Source organism: Talpa europaea (assembly GCF_964194135.1).
Source record: "Talpa europaea genome assembly, chromosome: 15".
NCBI classification, from domain to species: domain Eukaryota; kingdom Metazoa; phylum Chordata; class Mammalia; order Eulipotyphla; family Talpidae; genus Talpa; species Talpa europaea.
In genome coordinates this window covers 86,013,280-86,033,009 of record NC_140083.1, presented here as the reverse complement: position 1 = coordinate 86,033,009, position 19,730 = coordinate 86,013,280, and the positions used below count along the sequence as shown (strand labels likewise).

The window sequence follows — 19,730 nt, the reverse complement described above, 5'->3', positions numbered from 1 at the left end:
TGTTCCTGTGAGTCGATACTAAATCACCAAATTCCCGTTTCTTTCTTTCTGGGAGGCATAACAATTTCTAGATCATGTGAAGGCACCAAGAGCTCTACTGCCTTTCTAGGGTGGTCTGCTTTTCAATCCCAGTGTTGCTTGAAAGTCAAATATTTGTCCCTACGATATGCTTACAAATGACTGCTGTATAAATGGTGTGCCGAGACGGGTTAACAGCTGGTGTGACCCCGAACCTCCTGTTCACCAGAGGGTGTCTGTCGGGTCCTCTGCTGCTGGCAGGGCCGGAGATGACCCGTCTTTGTGTGTCAGGCTAACGTCTCCTTGGACTTCCTGGACTACAAGTCCAACTCCGAGCCGTTCTTCATGCTCATCTCCACGCCGGCGCCTCACTCCCCGTGGACGGCCGCCCCGCAGTACCAGAAGGCCTTCCAGAACGTCTCTGCACCGAGAAGCAAGAACTTCAACATCCACGGAACGGTAACTCCCGCCCAGAATGAGCCATGCTCAGTGCACTTACACTGTGATGTATTTGTCGGGAACCTTCGACCTGGTAGCTGGTTTCCTTCCAGATATTTTAAAGGTATTGTACCCACCTCAAGTTCACCTGGTGGCGTGCGCTTGCTTCAGGAGCACAGGTAGACGGGGCTCTTGCTGCACGCCAGGGGAAGGTGTGGACATGCCGTCTCTCAGCTGCGGGTGCTCCGGCCTCCTGCGCGCTCGCTCTCTCCCGCCTGGCAGCCACCGAGGAAGCTGCGCTCGGGGAGATGAAGGTGTATTAAAGCACAGCTCAAGTTACTCTCCTTAGCACAGGGGTATGGCACCTCCGGGCTGAAAGGCGGCGTGCCCTGCCCCTCGTGCCTGTAACGCAGACGCTTTAATGACCCGGGAGGTGGCAGAAAGATTGAGTCTGGGCGTTAGCCCGAGCACTGCCACTTTCCAGCTAAGTGACCTGGCCTGAGCAGGGTGCTTGACGCCCTCCTGTGGCCGGGGGCGATGCCCATCTTGGGTAGCCGCGGCCTGGCACAAAGGACACAAGGCACCCGCATCCCACCTGGCATGTGGCGGGCCACGCTGAAGCACGATTTCAGCACTGGGCGAACTGGGTTTTACCTAAAGGGCAGTCTCAGGCTGTGGTCCGAGAGGAGCTCGCGGCCCTCAGACGGCGGCTTAAGTACGTCCCTTTGCGCAGGATTTCCCCGTGGCTCGTGTTCGCGTGGGTTTTCGGGAGGAGGCGGCACCAGCATTTCTCCCATGCGCTAAAGACGACTTTGAGGAGCCTCGTTTGGGAGCTGATGCAGGGTTTCGTCATGGGGGCGGAGAGGGTTAATACTGTCCGAGAACGCTTTTGTTTTTAAAAACGTGGCTTTTTTATTTACACGGGAATGCTCCGGATTTGGACTTGAAATTTTAAGAAATTGTTGCGAGATTTGTCCCACGGTTCTAGGGTCATGCGGGTAGGAAAGTCGAGGACAGGGGAGTGATGACGTACCAGGCGGAGTTAGGGAAAGGTCAAGTCTGGCTCGTAGACGAAAATTCTAGACTCAGAAGCACACATTCCGCTTCATTTTAGCCAGTAGCTTCCCGAGTCATTGGCTGAGCCCCTTCCTAATGTGAGTAACTAAGGCGCCCGGGCCCTCACCCTCAGGGAGGCGGGAGGAATTGAAAGAAGGCGCGAGTGCCGATGTGCAGAGGTTCCGGTCCTTTTTTTAACTGGGAGGGGCAAGTGGAGGACAAGCAAGGTTGAAGTTCCTTAAATGGGTTCAAGGTTGTTCCTTCTCGCTAAACTACAGAGTGAGCCTTATTATTGAGTTTATTTTGACTGTGTGACTTGTTAACAGTTTTTTTCTTTCCAATTCCAGAACAAGCACTGGCTAATCAGACAAGCTAAGACCCCAATGACCAATTCTTCAATACAGTTTTTAGATAACGCATTTAGGAAAAGGTAAGAACTGCTGCTTGCTCCACCTGGCTGGTCTCTGGGACGCTCCAGATCCGCTCGGGACAGGGCCTGCGCCTGCGCCACACGTTGTCTCCAAGACACACATCCGAGGGCGGGGAGCGCGTTGGCGGGAGAGACCTTCTGATGGGAAGGCGGCTGTCACGGGCAGAGAGGTCTGTCCACTTCTCATTGCCTGTAGATGAGGCGGCCTTTGGACCAAGGACTGATCAAGCAATCCAGTTTTATTACTTGTTAATACATGTTGCAAACTGGAGTGCAAAGAAAATTTCACTTTGTCCCGTGTCCACAGAAAAGTTCACTTGGAGAGAAGAGCTCTGATACGTGCATAAGATCTGAAGGCTGAATCTAGAGCCAAGCATTTGCCTTTGTGGCTTGAAATTTTCAAGAAATTCTTTTAAGTCACTTTTTCAAAATTCACCAACTTTCTCTTAGGCTATGAAGAATTTAGGTTGTAGTCAGTGAACTTTCCCTGCACAGAGGTAGACCCTGTTACAGCACCGCAGGGCAAACGGTCTTTATCACAGCGGCCCGGCGCTGCTGCCGGAGCAGAGGCGGCCTGGGCAATGTGACTGAGCAGGGCTGCGCGCCAGCAAGATGTGTTAGTGCAAGGGAAGGACAGTGCATGGTTTAGGGGAGAGATTCAGATTTGCAAGATGGAAAGTTCTGGAGGTCTGCTCACTGCATGAATTTTACTTAACACGCTGACCTATACACTTAAAGTGGTTGGGAAGAGAAATCTCAAGTTTTGTGTTTTTTACTACGATTAAATAAACAGCTAAACAGACAGTGGATGGAGTTTAGCCCATGGGCTCTGGCCTGCTGACCCCTACTTGGGGCTGCTACGCAGTGTTGTGTGATAAATCTGCCTACACTCACCTCTGTGAGCCAGTACAGAGCTGCCCACTGTCCCTCCTCTGTCTCACCACTAGGGATAAATAATAAAACATTATAAAGGAATAAATAATAAAACATTATAAAGAGGGCCTCCCTGGTGGCACAGCGGTTGAGCCCTGGGCTGCAAAGCTGCCCGCAGCCTCCGCAGCGCCGGTTCAATCCCCGGCCAATGGGTGAGGGTCCCACATGGCGCGCAGACCTCTCCTGCCGCCCGCTGCTCCCCTCAGCAGTGTCCTTCGGTCCTTCTGCCTGCTCTGCTCCCCGCTCTGGCTCTGGTGGATCCTCTCACCCTCCCGCACCTCTGACTGTGCCCAGTGCTTGTGTAAATAAATAAATAAATCTTTAAAAAAAAAAAAAAAAACAACAAAGAGACTTCAGTTAGATTTGGGGTGAACTAATTATGTTCTGGAATTTTCTAATCTGATTTTTCTAATGTGGCGAAAGATAATAGGGGACCTGAGCTGCTGGGAGAGCGGCTCTGAATGTTTTGCTTTGGAGGTTTCCCTGAGTGTTTGCTTTGGGGTGAGTTTCCTTCCTCTGTGGAAGACGGTGGGCCCTGGCTCTGACACTAAGACTGCTGCTTCCCTCGCCCATGTCCAGGTGGCAGACTCTCCTCTCTGTCGATGATCTTGTGGAGAAACTGGTCAAGAGACTGGAGTTTAACGGGGAGCTCAACAACACTTACATCTTTTATACCTCAGACAACGGCTACCACACAGGTGAGGCGCAGGACCATGTGTCCTTTCCCTGCTCACCGCGTGGGTGGCAGGCAGCCCCAGCTCTTCCCAGCAGCAGGCAGACAGGGGGCAGGCCGGGCGGAGGCTGGCCCTCGGGTCCCTCCACGTAGAGGCCAGTTCGTCCCCACCTGGACGCGCCAGGTTTCACTGTTGGCTGTTCTGCATATGGAAAGGCACAGTTTTCCAGGAGCCGGCAGCAGAGTAGGAGGGGTGGGTTGCAGGCCGACGTCCTGAAGAGTAAGAAGCTGAAGTAGATATAAGGTCGAGCAGACCTTTGAAAGTGGGGTAACCATGTTTCATGCAGAAGGACAGAGAGAAGCTTGTGGAGGACGCAGGGGCTCTGTTCCTGTGAAATTAGTTTCGTGTGTGGTTTTTTGTTTTTTAATGTTGTCAAAACCACAGCATGAATCAACCTCAAGCCCTTGACTTTGGTCTAGAATTTCTACTTGGGCCTTCTGTAGTTACAAGCAAATGTTTTCTTTCCCCATCTACAAACTTCCATCTGAATGGAATTAACAGACCTGCTTGCATAGGGGCGGTTTGATTAGACACTTAGAGTATTATTGTTACAACTATTTTTAAACATCTAAAGGCTCGTGGAATAACGTCCCTTGTCCAGCTTCGGCAGGGTCAGCTGCATGTGGTCAGGCTCCGTGTGTCCTTATCGTCCCCGTGTTTGATTGTTTTTTGCCAGAAGGTTTTGCAGACACTCACAGATGTTGTGATCCCACTTGATTACGTACCTGACTGTCGGGTTTAGCAGAGTCTGCGCTGCTTTTATTTTTTCTTTTCTCCCAGGGCTATTGTTTGCCACTGATTTATTCGGGGAAGAACTGGTCTCATCCTTTGGAATGTGTCATGTTCTAAGGAGCCAGAATTCTTTAAGAAATGTCTGGCTTCTGGTTTGGGACAAGGAGGGACAGGTGAAGGGCCAGAGTTTTTTCACAGATAAATACGAGCCCCTCACTGGGCACAGAGTCCAGCTCGCTGAGGTTGCAGCTGGCAGAGGTAGGACAGTGTGAGCATGCGTAGCTGACGCTGAGCCTGCGGCAGCCCGAGTGTGCAGGAAAGTGCAGTGAGTGAGCAGAAGAGCGTCTGTGGTCACCATCGAGCACAGTTAAACCAGATCAACTTTACACTTGGTAACTCAAAAGAAGAAACGTTTTTATCCTGTCTTTTCAGGAGAAATTATACTTCACATTTACCAAATAGTCCCAGCTGATAAGGCAAAGCTCAGCGTCACAGAAGAGTTACAGTTGATCTATATAAAATAATAGATTTAGAAAATTACCATTATGAAACTGTACTTGAAACTTTTGATTTAAGCAGATCAGTAACTGCTAATCACCAAGGACGGGTTTTTCTCCATCTGCCATCCCGCCCCAGAGGTCATGAGATAAAGTCATGGGGTTATGGCTGAGGAGGAACTGGGCATGGGTGGGGCTCAAAACACCCGAGGTGCCTAAGGGACAGAACTTGGCGGTCAAAGGGCCTCGTTGTCACCCTCTCTGCTGCCTAATTTCTTTTTTTTTTTTTTTTTTTTAAATGCCAGCTGTATAGATTTTTTTTTATTTGTTTGTTTGTTTGTTTTGTTTATACATGCACTGGGTACAGTCAGAAGCGCGGGAGGGTGAGAGAATTCACCAGAGCCAGAGCGGGGAGCAGAGCAGGCAGAAGGATCGAAGTACACTGCTGAGGGGAGCAGCGGGCGGCAGGAGAGGTCTGCGTGCCATGTGGGACCCTCCTCCGGTGGCGGGGAGCAGCCGGGGATCAAACTGGCGCCGCAGAGGCCATGAGCAGACTCGCAACCCAGCGCTCAACCGCTGCGCCACAGGGGAGGCCCCTGCTGCCTAATTTCTAACGAGAAATTAGGCCCCATGGCATGTACTGTGCCCCTCGAGGCTTCATTTGAATTTAATGAAGCCCTTCTGGTCTCTAGGAAGTAGGGGAGAGGGGAATAAACTACATGGTGTTTTTATAAAGTGATAAATCATGAAGGAGCGATAGCTGGGCAGACGGAGACCTCCCCACCTGTCTTTTCATAAAGCTGCGGCTCTCGTCGCCTATTAGAAGTGAACTGAATAGGACCTCCCGGGTGGCGCAGCGGTAGAGCGCTGGGTTGCGAAGCTGCCCGCGGCCTCTGCAGCGCCGGTTCGATCCCCGGCTGCTCCCCGGCCACCGGAGGAGGGTCCCACAGGGCGCGCAGCCCTCTCCTGCCACCCGCTGCTCCCCTCAGCAGTGAACTTCGGTCCTTCTGCCTGCTCTGCTCCCCGCTCTGGCTCTGGTGAATTCTCTCACCCTCCCGCGCTTCTGACTGTGCCCAGTGCTTGTATAAACAAAACAAACAAACAAACAAATAAATAAATAAAAACATGCCTCTATTAAAAAAAAAAGGAGTGAACTGAATAAATCAAGTACCCCTTAAAAGGCTGTCACGTGCTGCAGTTGGCTACTTGCTGCCTCATGCTACCTCGTCTGTATTTAGCATTTCCTATAGATCGGTGGTTAAGCTTAGAGTCCAAATAGAGATTCACATTTTCAGGTGAGAACGCTTTCTAGGTGATGCTGCTGTGTTCTCTGTTGCGTCACATCCTGAGGGCGTGTGTCTGGTTTCCTTCTGTAGGAGTGACTCATGGTCTCAGCCTGAGTCCTTCCTGTGAACCTTTCTGTGGCTGGAGCTTCCGTGGATGATCGTTACTTCATTCCTTTAGTCCAGAAATTGCAAAATACTGACTTCACAACTCTGTCCCTCCCTCTGCAGCTAGCTGGCATTCACCAGAGTAGAACTTCTCGTCGATTGTTTGATTATTTTGAAATGCCAGGAAGTATTCGGGATTTTTTTTTTTTTTTTTTTTTATTATCTGGCTTTTAGAATAATCTCGTTCAGTTGTGATCAGGCCGCGCATCATACGTGAACTTTAGGTATGTGTGTACCGTCCCGTCTCGTTCGTTTGTTTTCATTTGTCTCGTCTGGGAGCGGGGAGTCTCGGGGCGTTTATTTAAAGAGGATGAGCTCATCACTTCAGCTAGTAAAATGCCATAATCAGTAGCCCCAAGTTTTTTTCAGTTTTGCTATCGATGAAATGAATGGGTCTGTGAGTAACGCTTCTGTCTTGGCTCCGTCTCTATATTTTTTATTTTCAGGACAGTTTTCTTTGCCAATAGACAAAAGACAGCTGTATGAATTCGATATCAAGGTTCCACTCCTGGTGCGCGGGCCTGGGATCAGACCAAACCAGACGAGCAAGGTCAGTGCCTGGTGAGACGCGGCCGCTGCCAGGTAGCACCTGCTCCTGGCAGGAGACAGACTGGGTCGCTCTCGCGAGACGGGGGGTCTGCTGACAGTGGGAGGTCTTATAAGTGTGCTTGACAAACCTAGGGACAGGGGTATTTTTTTTTTTTTTTACCCTGGCCCCCTCCACCCATTCGCTGTCTCTCCCAACCGCCACGTGTACGCAGCACACCAATGTGAGCAGCCGTTGCTTGTCTTTTAAGACTCGATCTTTATCTCACCTGGGAGCAGGGACTCCCATCAGGGTGCTTGTCAGGTGCCTTCTGAGCTGGCAGTCGGCAGCATCCGGAGAAAAGGTTCTTCTGGGCTCACTTGGTCGGGAATGGGGACCCAGCCTCTGTTTCCTTCTTCAAGTTCACGCGTGATCTGAGAAGCAGTGGGTGTGGGCCAGCGCCCTGTGGGGAACCCCTCAGACTGTCTGTGCACCCTGGGCCTGGCTGGGAGGGAGGATCAGCTCTAACTGCCCGTCTCAGGGAGAGCCAGACACGGCCACTGCAGTAGTACGAAAGCCTCCCGGGCGCTCAAGTGGAGACCCGGATGTGGAGCAGGGTCAGCTGAGCAGCGATCCGTGCATCCGTGCAGACATTTGTGCAGAACAAAGGTGAAGTCACAGACTTGAGGACGAACGTGGTAGGTTCGGGGAGCAGAAGGTCAAGTAATGGACGCACTTGGCTCCCTGCAGCCACAGCTCTCCCTCGCTCTGGCACGGCAGGCCCTGCCCTGCGGAGCTCACTGTCCTCCAGGCTTTGGCTTTGCGTGTCCTCTGGAAAGCTGCTCCAGACTCCACACAGCTCCTGCGTGGTTCTCGCTGGCCTTGGCTTGCCACACCCCGTGGGGGGTGCTTCCTGCCCCAGGGGTGGAAGAGGAGAGGGACACTGGACAGCCCCGACCTTCAGTGTGCCCGGGCGGCACCTGCGTTGGCTGAGCAGGTGCTGCCCCGGTGCTGGCCAGGCGTGCCTGTCTCTCCTTCCCTGCCGCCATCTCTTCCCAGCTTACACCTGCAGTGGCTGGGGACAGCTTCGTAGTGCTGAGACTTAACCCCTGTGCCACCGGGGAGGCTCAGATTTTTTTTTTTTAAATCTTTGGTCTTTCCTAAAATGATCTAAGGAAATCTGAGTTTTCTGAGGTTTTAAAGACTTTCAGTAAATGCTAGGATTCCAGTTATAAGCTGTTGACTTGGTCTCAGCTCCTCCTTTTCTTCTCATCTGTAAAGTGGAAGAAATCCTGCCTCCTGGAATTGCAGTGAGCATTAAATGAGGCTAAAAGGGAAGTATTGGCCCAGAACAGGTGGTCAGGAAACGTGAGTTCTCCTTCATTCCCCTGGTGTGTTGTCTCCAGGACTCCCAGACTTCTTGTCTCAGCGTTGACCTCACCTAGACTGGCGGTTTCAGCGTTGTCAGGAGTCTGTGACCCCAAATCTAGTAAACTAATAGATCAAGTTGGAACATTTTGTGTGGAGTTTTGAGAAATGTTTTGATCCATTGCAATATGGGTGGAATTAATATTTCACTTCCTGGGGCATCTGTTAAAAGCCTTGAAAGCCTTTAGGGTTTTTTTTTTTTTTTTTTAACTATTACAGTTATATGTAAATATATGGAATAGTAAGACTTCAGTAACTTTGCTGATGGGGTAGGGGAGAAAAAGCTCAGTATAGGTAGAAGAGGAAAATGGGACCAGTTTTTTCAAATTATTTGTATTTTCCCCCCTCATAGATGCTCGTTGCCAATATTGACTTGGGTCCTACTATTCTGGACATCGCTGGCTATAACCTGAATAAGACACAGATGGACGGGATGTCTTTGCTGCCCATTTTGGTGAGTAAACGCCCTCAGTCAGGTGTTCAGTCAACACTCTGGAAAAAATTCCAGGTCATATAAAGACATAAAGGTTTAAATTCTAAATAAAACCATTAAATTTGAAGAGCAGAGAACAGAACTTTTCTCTCGTGGTGGGAAGGACTTTTCTGAAAGGCTGCGGGCCGCCTACAGACATGAGCGTCCGTCTCTCCACGTGTCCCCCCCAGACTTTTCATCAACAGAATTATGGGTGACAAACGGGGAGAATATTGACAGGATCGTGAACAGGGTAATTAGCTTGAACAGATGAGTCTTCAGAAAGCACAGATCACTACCCCAGCAGCAATAATGGTCAAAGAGATGACTAACGAACGCCGAAAGGAATGAGGAAGTGCCCGAGAGTCACTCGTGTTGGCCAAAGAAAGGCTGAAATGAAGGGGAGGAAGGAGATGAATCCCCAGGAGGGGCAAGAAGCCCGAGAGAATGCCAACTGCCCAGACTGTTCTGGAAGCGACACTAGCAGGACCTGTCCGGGGCGCGGGTTTCACGACAAGTCTCCTGTCCCATCGCGCGAGTCACCCTGGGATGCTTGACACCGGGGTACCCCCCGCCCCCACACACCCGCTCTGCTCTTCTCCCCAGAGAGGCGCTGGGAACCTGACGTGGCGCTCGGACGTGCTGGTGGAGTATCAGGGGGAAGGCCGCAACGTCACGGACCCCACATGTCCCGCCCTGAGCCCCGGAGTGTCGGTGAGTCGCGGCCGGCGCAGCCTCAGCAGCTGTCGGCGAGGGCACGGGGGGAGGGGGGGTGGCTGGGGTGCGCGAGCCCGCAGCCGAGCCCCAGGCCTCTTTGACCTTGGGTGGCGGGTCGACGGAGGGGACGACCGGTCAGGGACCCTGAAAACGTCGGCTGCTCTCCGAGGGCGCCCCTAGAATTCTCCCGGTTTCGTGAGCGGCGCGCACCTGCCGGGTTCCCATCCCAGCCGCCGCCTGCCGCGCGGTGCGGGGTTTCCTTGCGGTCCAGTCGGCAGCGTCACCTTGTTTTAGCTCCAGGTGTCCAGCTTCGTGGTTTGTAAGTGTTGGGAAGCGGCGGGCGTCAGAGCGAGTTCACCGACCACCTGTCGTTAGCCGCTGTCCAGTCCGAAGCACCCCGCGCGGTCGCGCGTCCTCTCCGCGTGCGTCCTCTCCGCGCGCGTCCTCTCCATGCGCGTCCTCTCCTCTGGGACTTTCTGGTTGTGACCGTCTGGCGCGAGCGCAGGGAAAGCCTTTTGTTCTGAGCTGCCTTTTCCTGACGGTCAGGAATGTCGGGCACCCACTCGCGAACCCGCCGGCTGCCGCCTGCCTCGGGGAAATGTGGGTTCAGATACGTCGGCTGAGTCGACGAGGTGGTTTTTTGTTTCGTTTTGTTTTTTTAATGCATTGCGCCACTGTCTGTTGATCAGAGAATTTAGACCCCGAAAAGGGAGCACGTCACGCACACGTCACACACCCCCCGACAGGCGTGCCGGCGTCACCACGTTAGTTTCCGTCTCCAGCTCGCGGTGCTCCTCTTGCTCTCCGGGTGCCGCTCCGGTGACGCTCGTTGTCTTCGGGGCTCTCGCCGAGAAGGTCCCCGACAAGGTTTTGATGCGTCTTAAGTTAACGGTAACGTCACGTTGAGTTCACTCTGGGCCTCTCTCTGTGCCTTCGTCCCGCCCGACGGTTCACGGCCGCTGGCCCCTCACCTTCCCTGAGCGCTGCGGTGTGAGTTGTCGCCCACGCGGGTCGGGTCCCGAGCGAGTCACCCCCTCCCCGCGCTAAGGAGCTGCTCTCCGGTGGGTCTTTCTTCCACGTTTTCTTGCGTCCCGCGAGCGCTGGGTGTTGCCATCTTCTCTCCCCCTCGGTTCTGTGTCGGCGCCTGCCCGGTCGGGATCTGGTCCCGCCAGCGTCTCTCTCCGCGTGTGCTCCGGGCCCGCGCCGCTTCCGACGGGGACAGTCGTGCGGGGCCGCCTTTTCTGCTTTCAGGACGCTTCAGCTTGTGACGTCTTGGGTCTGGTTTGGGTGTGGATCTTTGGGGGTTCGGTGCATCTGAAACGGCTTCCTGGGCCTGACCGCGTGTCCCCAGCTTGAGGCACTTCCTGGTGCCGGTTCCCTTCCCCCGGCCCCTGCTGTGCCGCTGTTCTGCTTGCTGGGCCCCACGTCTCTGAAGCCGCCTTCATCTTTCCTCCTGTGGCCTCCCCGGGCGAGCTCTGTCCTGTCCTCACGTTCGCCTCTCCCGTCGCCGGGTCGCCGCCGAGCCTTTCTCGCGTGTTTCCAGGCTAGTGTCGCCTCCGCCGTGGCGCGCCGGGCAGCTTCTTTCTCTCTGCCGCGAGGTCTCGCTGCTCATGCGCTCCTCCCCCGCTGGGACGGGCTTTTCGTGACTGTCACCTCCAGCTCCTTTTTTCTGAGTCTTCTTTTTTCCTGAGGTTTTTTCTGGTCCTTTCATCTGGAGCGGACACCTGTGTCTTCGCTTGGCTCGCACCGTGGCCCCCGGGCGGCAGGTAGCGCAGCTCTCCCGGCCTGGAGGGGGTGGCTGTGTGGGCGGCGACCTCTGTCCTCCAGCTGTGCCCCGCGCCCTGGCCGGGTTAGAGAGGACCTCGCTGCTGTGCGTGGGCCAGGGCGTGTCAGCGTCCCAAGGGGGAGGCTCTCTCGGAGCGCCTGGACCCCAGGTACTAGCTCTTAAAACAGGCGGGCGTACATGGCCGTGTGGGCGTCAGCCGTGAGCCCCTCCGGCCTGGGGCGCTGGCGAGATGGAAGTGTCCCCCCGGGGACGGCCGCGGCCGCCGGGCTCCTGGGTGGGTGTGTCCTCTCCTTCCAGCGAGGCGCTGGCAGCTGCCGTGAGTCCAGGGCAAGTGCAAAGATCGTGTCCCGGCCTTCGTTCTGGCGCCGGCCGGCCCGGGGCGGAGGTGGCAAGGCCGCCGGCTCTGGGAGGCTGGGGCGGCACCGAGGCGACGCCCTCCACCCAGGCTCGAGTCAGGCAGTGGGAGCGCAGAAGTGGCTGCTGCCAGCGCCCCCCCCTCGGGAGACAGCCCGTTGTCCCTCCAGGTGCTTTTGGAGTCGCTGACGGGTCCCCTCCTCGTGTGACGTCCGCACCTTGGTTGCACGGGGCCCCGGGCAGCGGGTCTGCACGCCTGCTCCGAGGAGTGGCCCCTCCGGCCTTGCTGCCCCTTGCGTCTCCTGCTCCCCGGGCCGGTTGGTTCTAAGCCAAACGGTGTCATTTCCGGCACAAGTTCCAAGGGTGGGTGTCTGATGTGGGCTGTGCCGTCGCTCCTCCGGGAGCAGCTCCGGGACTGTGAGAGCCTCCCGGGGGCTGGGGGCTGTGCTGGGGGGTGGGGGGTTCAGGAAGAACCTTCCCACCTGTGTCACGGGGAGTCGGCGGAGCAGCTGAGCCCAGGACCCGCCGCCTCCACCTCGTCTGCTCTTGACTGACCGGCTCCTCTGGGAAGGGCTCCCGATTCCCGCGTGCCCGTCTCACCGGAGCCAGCTCGGGCCCTGCAGGCCAGTAGCGGGACCCGCATGTGGGGCCTTCTCTGTCCCCGCAGCAATGTTTCCCGGACTGCGTGTGTGAAGACGCCTACAACAACACGTACGCCTGCGTGAGGACCCTGTCGGCGCGCTGGGACCTGCAGTACTGCGAGTTCGACGACCAGGAGGTGAGGCTGCTGGTGGCGAGGTGCTCGCCGGCGGGCAGCGTCTCCACCAGGGGCCCTTCGGCTGGTGTCCGGGGTGGGGTGAGACCCCGCCGCTTCCGCGGACGTGGGAGCTTTCCTAGAAAGGGTGCCGGCAGGCAGCGTGTCAAACATGTCTCCGCCACGGCGTGGCCCAACGCTTAGCCCGTCCCGAGGACCCTGCCTGAGGCACAGGGCGCACTGGGGCCCCCGGTTCCGCAAGTGGACACGCGTCCAAAGCAGTGGGACCCCCGGAACGGACTCTCCATTGCCTCAAGTAGACGCTGGGGGCCTTCGAGGCTCCCGAGACCAGATCACATTCTCCCCGGCCTTCTCGTCATCCGCGGCTCCGCTCCCGCGTGGACAGGAGTCGCGCGCGGAGCATTTCTCCCAGCGCAGCCTGCGCGCTCCACCCCCGCGTGCTCTTCCCGCAGGTGTTCGTGGAGGTCTACAACCTGACCGCGGACCCGGACCAGCTCACGAACATCGCCAAGACCATAGACCCGGAGCTGCTCGGGAAGATGAACTACCGGCTGATGATGCTGCAGTCCTGCGCCGGGCCCACCTGCCGCACGCCTGGGGTGTTTGACCCCGGGTAAGTTCCCTTTCCAGGGCTTTGCCTCGCGCAGCCATGCTGTTCTCGGGCGCAGTCCTGCGCGACCCCCGTCCAGCCACCCCCTGCTGGGACCGTCGCGTGCCTCCCCGTGTTGGCTGGGACAGCGCGGCCCACACCCGGTGCCGCCCAACCACGCGCTAAGGTGATAGGAAGCTGGCCTCACGAGGCAGCAGGCTGAGTATGTTGTTTCTCGCCTGCGCATGTGAAGTGGCTCCCCAGCTATCTACTTCTTTAAAGATTTATTTTTATTTATGCATACAAGAATTGGGGTGCAGGCTAGAGGTGGGGGGGGTTAGAGGATTCCCCAGGGACAGTAGGGAACAGGCGGATCCACTGACACACTGCTGAGGGGAGCAGCGGGGAGAGCAGAGAGGTCTGCTGCGCCACATGGGTCACTCCTGGCCGGGGATCGAACTCGTGCTGCAGAGGTGCCGACAGCTTGTTGGAGCTGAGTTAACCCCGGCCAGCTGTGTTCTTTCTGCAGCCACACCTCCACTCAGGTCACCTTTGGGCATTGACGCTGACCTTCCTTGGGAGGCAAAATTAGCTTTGTCACGTAGCAGACATTTTCCAGTAATTCCCTGACTCAGGGAGGTTAATGACTTAAGTTCATAATAAGCCAAATTTACCACGTTTGAGGGCCGCCCGCCACTGTGTGTCTCGCTGCGGAGCTGCTAGTCAGGTGTTCAGCAGCAGCTGGATTCCTCCCAGAAAGCCTCCCTCCAGCAGGGCATCTTCCTGCCAGCCCTGAGGCCGGACCGTCTCTTCTCCTCTCGCCATTTCCCTGCGCTCCTCCGGCTGGCTGGCCAGGATGGACTGTCCTCGGCTGCCTCGCAGAGGACCCCGGCCCTGCCCTGCGCCCTCCCGCCCTCCGGTTCCCTCCCGGCCCTGGAGGCGCTGACGTCCTTTCTCCCTCCCAGGTACAGGTTCGACCCTCGCCTCATGTTCAGCAGCCACGGCAGCGTCAGGACTCGGAGGTTTTCCAAGCATCCTCTGTAGCGGCCTCGGCTGGACCCTCACGCCTCTTCCTGACGAGTGACTGCAGTAGGTGCCTGTAGCGCGTCCTCACGACCACGCCTGGGAGTTTCTGGACTGGCTTTGGTTTGAGTCTTGTATGAAAGAGCAGCCTGACGGGCTGCACAAGCTGTGAGCTCTGCCCGCCCTGCCCCCCCTCCGCTCTGGCCTCGCCCCTTCGCCCCCGCACTCCACGCCTGGCTTTGCGGACCCACCCGGAGCGCGGGTATCCCGGGCGCGTTCGGGGCCACAGCCCGACCTGCTGTCACGGGGCTTTTCGGACGGAGCGCTTTGCTGTCAGACGCGCTGCCGGCACCCGCTGGAGGAGAAACCCCCGCGGCGGGGTCGTGGCCAGGAGCAGGTGCCGCTGCTCTCCCGTCAGCCGGACACACCAGCCGGCGCTGCCGAGTCTCCCCGGGGCCCGGGCTGGTGCTGCCCGCGCAGCGCAGCGAGCGTTGAGCCGTGTCGGGCAGCAGCTTGCTCGGAGGGCCGCGCTCTGCTCCCGAGGCCGCGCCACGGGGTGCCAGTCAGGGCAGGGGTGCCTCGGGGACGTCTGTCCTCGGGCCTCTCCCTTCTGAGGTCTGGAGAAACGGTGGCGCCGGCGTCCTGCAGAGACCACATCCGGGGGCCGGGGGAGGCCACTCTCCCCGCCGGCGTGGCGGGCGCTTGGGTGTCAGGCGGGGGCTGGGCCTGGGCCTGGGCCTGGCCGGCGGGAGCCCAAGGGGGCCCCGAGCGGCCGGCGCCGGCACTAGAGAGTCTTACTCTCAGGTGTGGAGCCGAGGGCGAGCCCCCGCCCCACCACCCGCCTCCCTGCCAGGGGCGCCCCTGAGGCGCTGGGCCGGGTGCGGCCACTTGGCGCTCCCGTGACACCAGGTCTCGTCGTGGTCTCGTCGCTGCTCAGAAAACCTCACTTCACGTCACGGGCGCGGAGACCAAGCCCGGGGGCCGCACCGGGAGGCGGCCTGGCGGGGGCCGCGGGGCACCCCCGGCTCCTGTGCAGCTCGGGCGCGAGTGACTTCAGCTTTATTTAAGGTCTTCGGTTGAGCTTTAAGCACTTTGTGAGAGAGACTCGCGGAGAGCCGGGGGGCGCCCAGCCGGGCCAACGCCCGCTCCTCGCGCGGCCCTGGTCACCGCAGCAGCGTCCGGAGGCGGAAGGGGCGCGGCGTGAACACCTCTGCGGGACTGTTCAGGGAAGGGGATCTGGACCTTGTGGAACTGAGCTTCCGTGTGGAGGGGGCGGGCCTGGGCCCGCGGCAGGCAGCGCCGCGTGCGTGGAAGTTGACGTAGTTATTCCCAAATAAAAGAAACCGAGTCTCGCCAGGCCGTGCGCCGTGACGTGCTGTTGTTTCCCGATTCTGGCTCCCGAGAGCAGGTCAGACCCTCGGGGGGGCCACGCTGTCCTGGAGTCGCCCGCTTTCTGCTGAGGCGGTGGGGGCGCAGCAGCCCCGTGTGCCGCCTCTGCCTCTGCCGCTTTGCCTGATCCTAGAATCGCCTCTCGCTTCCCTGTGCGCCGGCTTCCCCCAGACGGCCGGTGCCGAAAGCCACGTCCGAGACGACGCCTCAGTTTCTGGCGAGGCGGAAAGCACCGAGCTGCTGGGAACGCGGATGTGCGCACCCGCGGCAGGGGCGCCTGCGCCTCTTAAATTTCATTCCCCCCCCGCAGGGAGCCGGGTACGTGCCTGTGGGTGCCCTTCAGGAGAAGAAAGCGCTAGAACCGTGAGGCATGAACAGGGGTTTTTGCCTTATGAGGTTTCCTTTTACAAAACTCTCCCACAAGTACATGACGTATGAGGGAGCAGACAGCGTCGGAGCATCCTTGAGGGGGACCTCCTGGCGCTGTTGCCGATACATTTGTAGCTGACGGGTCCCCGTGCGAGATGGCGGCGCCAGCCCCCAGGCCGGCCTCCCCGCGAGGCGCGTGGGCTTGGACGCGGCCCACTCAGGATTGGGGCTTTCCTACAGGGAGACGAACCGGCTCAGGATCTTCGGCAGAAAGCCAAGGATTTGCAAATGAGCCGCCAGGTTTGGATGGAAATACTTGGGTTCTTCACCCCGCTGAGGTACCCGAGTCTCCTGGCTCCCTGTGTGCGCGTCGTCTGCTTCTAGAAGTTACTCTCCCCGGCCTCGGTGTCATCTCAGGCATTTGACTAGAAAGTGCCCTTCAGGGACCCTGTTCACGGCTGCACTTTGCAATGAATTACAAGTGATTTCTGTTAGCGGGGGCGTGTCCCTTGTTCCAGACGAGCAGCTCTGACGAGAAGCCTTTCCCCGGCCCTGCTCAGCGTCCGCGTCGCTCACCCAGCGTTCCGTCTCCACCCGGAGAGCTCACACGTGGGCCCTGCGGACCGAGAACCCCTGAGTGAAAAATGTGGAGGAAACCTTCCCGACTCAATCTTGATGCCTTCACAGCTTTGCAGAAGCTGCTCTTGGCCACCTCGGCGCTGGATGCACTAAGCTCCCCTCAGAGCTGCCTGGCCTTGCTGTCAGTCACGGCCCCGCCGACCCGAGTGAGGAACGACTCCACCCCTGGACTGCAGCGTCCCCTTAAAGGGAGTGTGTGGTTGGGCTGGAGGCCACGTGGCCTGGGCCGCAGCTGCTCTGCTGTTCACACACGAAAGCCACGGACAACGGGGCCGTGAATGTGTGCTCTGGGCGCCAGCGAAACTTTACTTAGAAAAGCGGGTCCTGTCCCAAGCCCCGACCGAGCAGGGCTCACACCCTGAAGGCCAAGTGGAAGGAAAGGAATGTTCAAGGAGGCCCATGGACCTGCCAGGCCAGCGGCGGGTGGTTTGGGCGCGTCAGGTCAAGCCGGCAGCAGGAAGAGGGACGCGTGCGCCGTGAGGGTAAGCGCGTGGCTGGGGCCGCTCTTCTGACTCGCCCGTCCGCTCCCGCCGGACCGTAGCCTGCCCGCAGACCCAGAGTCCCTCCGGGCCAGCCCTGTGTCCGCTCTGCCAGTGGTGGGCTCACAGGGCTCGTCGTGTGCGTACCTTGAAGTGTGTTGGGGCCAGAGCCGGCCAGAGAGCCAGGGCCGTCGCTGAAGGCCGGGGCTAGACTCGCCGCCGGCCTGGCCGTCGCGAAGCGGGCAGGGTGTGGTGGGCACCGAGTGGGCGCCCAGGGAGGCCGCGGTACTGACTGTTCTAGACTTTGGTCTTGGGCGGGACTCCACGACCACCTTCTGCCCAGTTCTGATGTCCAGAGGACCCAGAAGGCAGAGGGCGAGGCCTGCGGTTAGCATCTGTGATAAGAAAGGAAAAACCTGGGGTTCTCGGCCGGATTCTCCAAGCTAATTACGAGGTGAGACACCTGCCTCGAAGCCATCTCCCCGTTAAGCCGTTTGTGGGTCGTCTCGGCTCCAGGGGGTCCCCCCACCCGTGTCCTGCACCCGAGCACCCGCCTGCCTGGCCCCAGGACGTGGCCCAGGGACGGCAGCGCGTGCCGATGGCTCGGGCTCCTCCCTCCCGCACGCCTGCGGTGTTTGCGTGCCACGGCATTTCCCTTCCACTGGCTGAGCGGCTTTAGAAAGTGCGTCCCGGGTGATGCTATCTAGAGGATTGCCAGTGGCAGCCTGAGCGGGCGAGCCTGTGGCAGCCGCGAGGCAGCCATCACCCTCCTCAGGGACACGCGCCGGCGTCACCGTGTACGCGGCGCCTCGGCCACCCTAGGCGGGCCCCACGCGGCCCTGAGACGCGCAGCGGGCAGGTGAGCCTCTGCGCGGAGACGGGCGTCGAGGTAAATGCTGCCCTTTCCAGAGAGGAAGCCTTGACCGGGGAGCAGCAGATCTAGAAAGTTCTCCCAGCAGGGAGCCCAGCCAGAGGATGCCAATAAAATGTCACCCAAAGAAAAGCCTTGGAAATCTGTCTCCATTTTACAACATTTCCATCGAAGCGAGCCAGCCGGGGAGCCCTGCGCATCCTGCAGACCTCGGCTGCGCCACAGCCTCCGCGGAGCCTGAGTGGGGACTGCGCCGGCTCCCGCTGCCCGACACGGCGGTGGGCGGTACGTTTGGATGAAGACAAGCCCTTGGTGTCTTCCTCGTCATCTACCAGGCGCCGGACACCCGCTCTGCGGTTTCTAAACAGTCGCTGAATGACAGCAACACACGCGGCCTCCCAGACCAGCTTCCGTGCCAGCCGCTACCGTGCGCGAGCGGCCGCAGGCCCGGCGCAGACCCAGGCCGTAGAGCAGACGTCCCAAAGCTGATCACGGTTGACTCCAAGCCTGGGCTGGAGAGGGAGGGAGGGGCCTTCATCATAATTCTCAGTCAATAAACAACTACCGGCCTCCCCGGGGGCGGGGGGTTGAGCACCGCCCTGTGGAGCTGCTGCAGCCTCTGCAGCCCGAGTTCGATCCCCGGCCAGGGAGCAACCCGCACGGCGCAGCAGACCCCTCCTGTCTCCCCCTGCTCCCCTCCGCAGTGTGTTTCCGTGGATCCGCCTGTTGTGCTCCCCACTCTGTCTCTGGGGAGTCCTCTCACCGCCCCCTCACCTCTGACCTGCACCCGGTTCTTGTCTGCATAAATAAGTATTTGGAAAGAAAACCGCCCCAACAAGGGGCTGATGTCCTGTCACGCTTGGTTAACGAGAAGGCGGAACCTTGTCCCTGGCCAGCGGCTGTCCACTCACTCTCCTGCGCCCCACGCCGTCCGCGGGCTCTGGCCGGCTCCCTCCCGCGCCCGTGAGCTCTGCCACCCCAGCCCTGGCACACGGCCTTTCCCGACCCGCGGATCTGCTGCTCTTTGTGGCGGCTCAGCTGAGTTCTGGGGCTTGAGTTGCCCGAGTTTACCTCGCCCGGGCGAACACACGGGGGCAACTTACTGCCCTTGAAAGGCAAAGGGCCCTTCACGCCGGAGCCCCGAATCCCCCTGGGGAGGAGGAAGCTCAGCGCCCGCTTGGCCCCACAGTCCCGGGGGCTGAGGGGTGAGGCCTCAGCGAGACCCCAACTCCACGCGCCGGGGCAGGAGCCGGGCTCCTGGTTCAGAAAGGGCTTCACGGAAGCGGCCCTGGCGCCAGCAGCTGCTCCCAAGCGCCCCGGCTTCCTCCGAGGGTCCCCACGGCCCGCGTTTCGCTGGGTGACGTTTCTGACCCCAGTGGTCAGCGCCCCGGCCGGGAAGCAGAGGGGCCGGCTCCGCCAGGCGCCCCCCCAGTGTCGGGGGACCACGCGCCATCAGGAGGGGGTGCCTGCCGCCGGGCGCCCCGCAGGGTTAACGGGGAACATCTCGGGGTCCAAACATCAGGCAACCCGGAATCAGCCCGAGCCCCAAGAAGCGACATGACCCACCTGAAGGCCGTCACTGACCGGCGCCCCTCGGCCCCCGCCCGCCCCCGGCGGCGCCTGCTCCCTCAGGCCCGGGGGTGCCCCAGCGGCCAGACCGAGGGCCAAGCGGGCCGGGGCGCAGCGGGCAGGCGCCTCCGCGGCCGCAGGGGGGGCAGGAGGCGCAGGGCGCGCGGGGCGAGGCCCAGCGCTGACCCGGGGCCGCAGCGGGCCGCTCGGCAGGGGGGAAAACAGGCCCCGAAGGGCGCGGCCGCCCCCAGCTCCCCCCCAGCTTCCCCCTCCCCCCAGCACCCCCCAGCTCCCCCCCTCCGCGCCCAGAAGCCACCCACCGGGCTGCCGTCGGGGCGCGGGGCGGGCTTCTCCCCCGGCGGCCGGGCCGGAGCCTGGTGGGAGCCGGGCCGGGCCCGCCCCGACTGGACCCGCCGGCCGCGCGCACCTGGCGCGGGCCTCGCCCCCCTCGGGGC

The 19,730-nt window shown here is 59.4% G+C and overlaps 1 protein-coding gene across 1 annotated transcript; it reads left to right on the top strand.

Moving 5' to 3' along the window:
• Nucleotides 1–363: 363 nt before the first annotated feature.
• Nucleotides 364–13,980, top strand: GNS (glucosamine (N-acetyl)-6-sulfatase; the record flags this gene model as incomplete). The annotated part of the gene is made up of 9 exons (XM_084254995.1): nucleotides 364–477; nucleotides 1,860–1,942; nucleotides 3,455–3,573; nucleotides 6,736–6,839; nucleotides 8,596–8,697; nucleotides 9,322–9,429; nucleotides 12,240–12,350; nucleotides 12,800–12,960; nucleotides 13,902–13,980. The coding sequence occupies 9 exons, from the start codon at nucleotides 364–366 to the stop codon at nucleotides 13,978–13,980; spliced, it is 981 nt and encodes a 326-aa protein (XP_084111121.1).
• Nucleotides 13,981–19,730: the final 5,750 nt, after the last annotated feature.